Source organism: Panthera pardus, unplaced genomic scaffold (genome assembly GCF_024362965.1).
Source record: "Panthera pardus isolate Hobbes unplaced genomic scaffold, ASM2436296v1 HiC_scaffold_8, whole genome shotgun sequence".
Lineage (NCBI taxonomy): Eukaryota > Metazoa > Chordata > Mammalia > Carnivora > Felidae > Panthera > Panthera pardus.
The window spans coordinates 11,054,884-11,057,717 of NW_026527013.1; the positions used below are offsets into that span (position 1 = coordinate 11,054,884).

At 44.8% G+C, this 2,834-nt stretch overlaps 1 protein-coding gene across 1 annotated transcript; it reads right to left on the reverse strand.

Moving 5' to 3' along the window:
- Positions 1-1,210: 1,210 nt before the first annotated feature.
- LOC109261409 (olfactory receptor-like protein OLF4) lies at positions 1,211-2,173 on the reverse strand. Its single transcript, XM_019439964.2, has one exon. It carries the CDS (start codon positions 2,162-2,164, stop codon positions 1,211-1,213), a length of 954 nt encoding a protein of 317 aa, XP_019295509.2. The 5' UTR covers positions 2,165-2,173.
- Between the last annotated feature and the right edge of the window lie 661 nt (positions 2,174-2,834).

Genomic DNA, 2,834 nt, shown 5'->3' on the forward strand with positions numbered 1-2,834 from the left:
GGTTTTCCCAGTGACTATGGTAGTATTTCTGGACCCTGAGCTGAGTAACAGAATAAAACCAAGAGACCGCTGACAAAGCATAAGGGCATGTTTAGCCCAAGGGACTGAAATGACATATTTTCCCTGGGTCCGTTTTGAACACAACCATGTTGAATAAACATATCGTTAGATGTGTTCCACAATCACCAGATAAGCCCTCAGCTACACCCAGTCATGAAGTACCTCTTCAGAAAGTGCTTTATAAACTAGAGACTGACACATGAGTGAATCAGGTTTTCCCCTTCAGCACACACATTCTATTCAGTACAATTCTCCAAGAACGTGTGAACCCAACACGAGCTACCCACCCTGGCCATGGTCCTTCATAAATCCAGATCTCTCAGTGGCTCTCTCTCTCTCTCTCTTCCTCTTGACCCTCTCTCCCCTTCTGACACCTCCCAGAATGGCTTTTGACCATCCCATGTGCCCTCCAGCATACATGAGTAATAAACCTGGGGTTATTAGAGTTCTCTGATAGATGTTGCTGACGTGTGTCCTGCAATCACAATAAGAACCCAAGGGCTGGTGCAGCCACAGCATAGGCTGTGGTCCGGGAAAGGTCTGTGGGAGTCTGGAAAGCACATGGGCGCAGGTGAGTCCTTGGGCATTCCTAGCCAGAGCGGTGTGTCAATAGCTTGAGGCTTAAACGGAACAATGTTAGAGTCTACATCATCAGGTGGAGTCCTAAAGGAAGTGAAGGAAAAGACTGAGACTCAAGGTGGAAACTGTGCTTTTGTATTCTCCTTGACAGTAAAATGATGGAAATGGCTTACTGATCAATGTAGCTTTATTCCGTCTGAAGCGTATAATTCATGATAATGATCTCAGGAAATCTAGTGGAAATTTACCTGACATGGTATAAGTCATTTGAGATTTAAATAATTTTAAGAAATCCAACTAGTCCCATGTGAGATACAGAGATTTTAGGCATTTGTGACCCAAGATTGGGGTAATCTTTGGGGACGTCTGAAAATAGACAAAAGAAACCGTCTGTATTTCAGTCAGAGCAGAAGCTTAATGAAGTGAGTTCCTTAAATGTAGAGAGAAGTTGATCAAACAAATGGAAATGCCAAGAAATAAACAGAAGGAGTAGATTCTACTTCCACAGTCTGATCAAAGATTGGCAGTTCCTGGCTCTGACGATTTGAATCCTTCAATCATGGGCATGCCTTCAGCCTTTGGATGTTTGGTTCTTATAATACTGGATCCCAACGATTCTTTTCAGAGCCCTTTTTATGTCTCTGTTCCTCAGGCTGTAGATGAAGGGGTTCAGCATGGGCGTGACCACTGTGTACATCACCGAGGCTGTGGTACTTGAGTGGGAGCTCTGGGTAACAGCAGAGCTGAGGTACACACCTAGGCTTGCACAATAAAATAAGGAGACAACTGACAGGTGAGATGCACAGGTAGAAAACGCTTTATACTTGCCCTGAGCAGATGAGATCCCACATATGGAGGAAACTATCTTAGAATAAGAGTAAAGGATCCCAGCAAGGGGACCTCCACCCAGCAGCATAGCTGCAAGGTGCATCACCACGTTATTAAGAAAGGTGTCAGAACAGGCAAGTTGGATCATCTGATTGAGTTCACAGAAAAAGTGGGGGATCTCTACCTCTGTACAGAAGGACAGCCCCAACACCATCAAGGTGTGTACCAAGGAATGCAGGACACTCGTGACCCAGGACACCAGAACCAGGAGTCCAGAGAGCCGGGGGTTCATGATGACCATGTATTGCAGAGGGTGACAGATGGCCACAAACCTGTCATAGGCCATCACACTCAGGAGAAAGTCGTCCATCCCTGCAAAGGTTATGAAAAAGTTCATTTGTGTGATGCAGCCTGCATAGGTTATGACTTTGCTCTGGGTCTGGATGTTCCAGAGCATCTTCGGGACGGTGGTGGAGGTGAAGCAGAAGTCTATAAAGGACAGGTTGGCCAGGAAGAAGTACATGGGGGTGTGGAGGTGGGAGTCAGAGCTGACAGCCAAGATGATGAGCAGGTTGCCAAACACATTGATCAGGTACATGGAGAGGAAAAGCCCAAATATGAGGGGCTGCAGTTCTGGTCTCTCCGAAAATCCCAAGAGAAGAAATTTTGATAATTGTGTAATATTTCCTGGTTCCATGAGGTTGCACTGACCCTAGAAAGAGGCAAAGGACATCACTAATTTTCACATGAACAGTTTACTCACATAGTTGAAATGCTACCATTTATATTGTGCAGTCAAGAAGTTCATTTCGGTATCTTGTCCCTTTTGTCCCCAAAGGATTGTCCTTTTGAAGAGATTCCCTCCTGTTTCACCTCAGATTAGGTGTTTTGGTCTCATTCTCCACACTCCCCAGCACAGGTCATGCATTTTACTGTTTTACTAAGAATCTCTTTCCTGCATGGGAGGAATATGTGCTGATTGTGAAACATATTCCAGGCATTGTGTAGGCAATGAGCATGGGATACTGGAAAACCAAACGCAAGTATCATCCAATGACGGAGAATGAATAGAAACAAATAAAAATACTAATAAGACATTAGAGGGTGTCAAAGTGCTATGAAGAGAACAAAAGTAGATATAAAGGAGAGCGTGGATACGAGTGTCGTTCTGTAATTGGTATTTGGTCAAGACCCGTAACAGGTGACATTTGAACAGAGACTTCAGTGAAAGGAGGGCAGGATCTGCAAGCATTTCTGGGGAAGTGTGTGCTGGCTGAGGGAATGGCCTCTGCTAAGACCCTGAGGATCATACTACTTGAGCTATTGAGGTCCAAAATCGGAAGCGTTGTGTGAAGAGGAGTAAACAG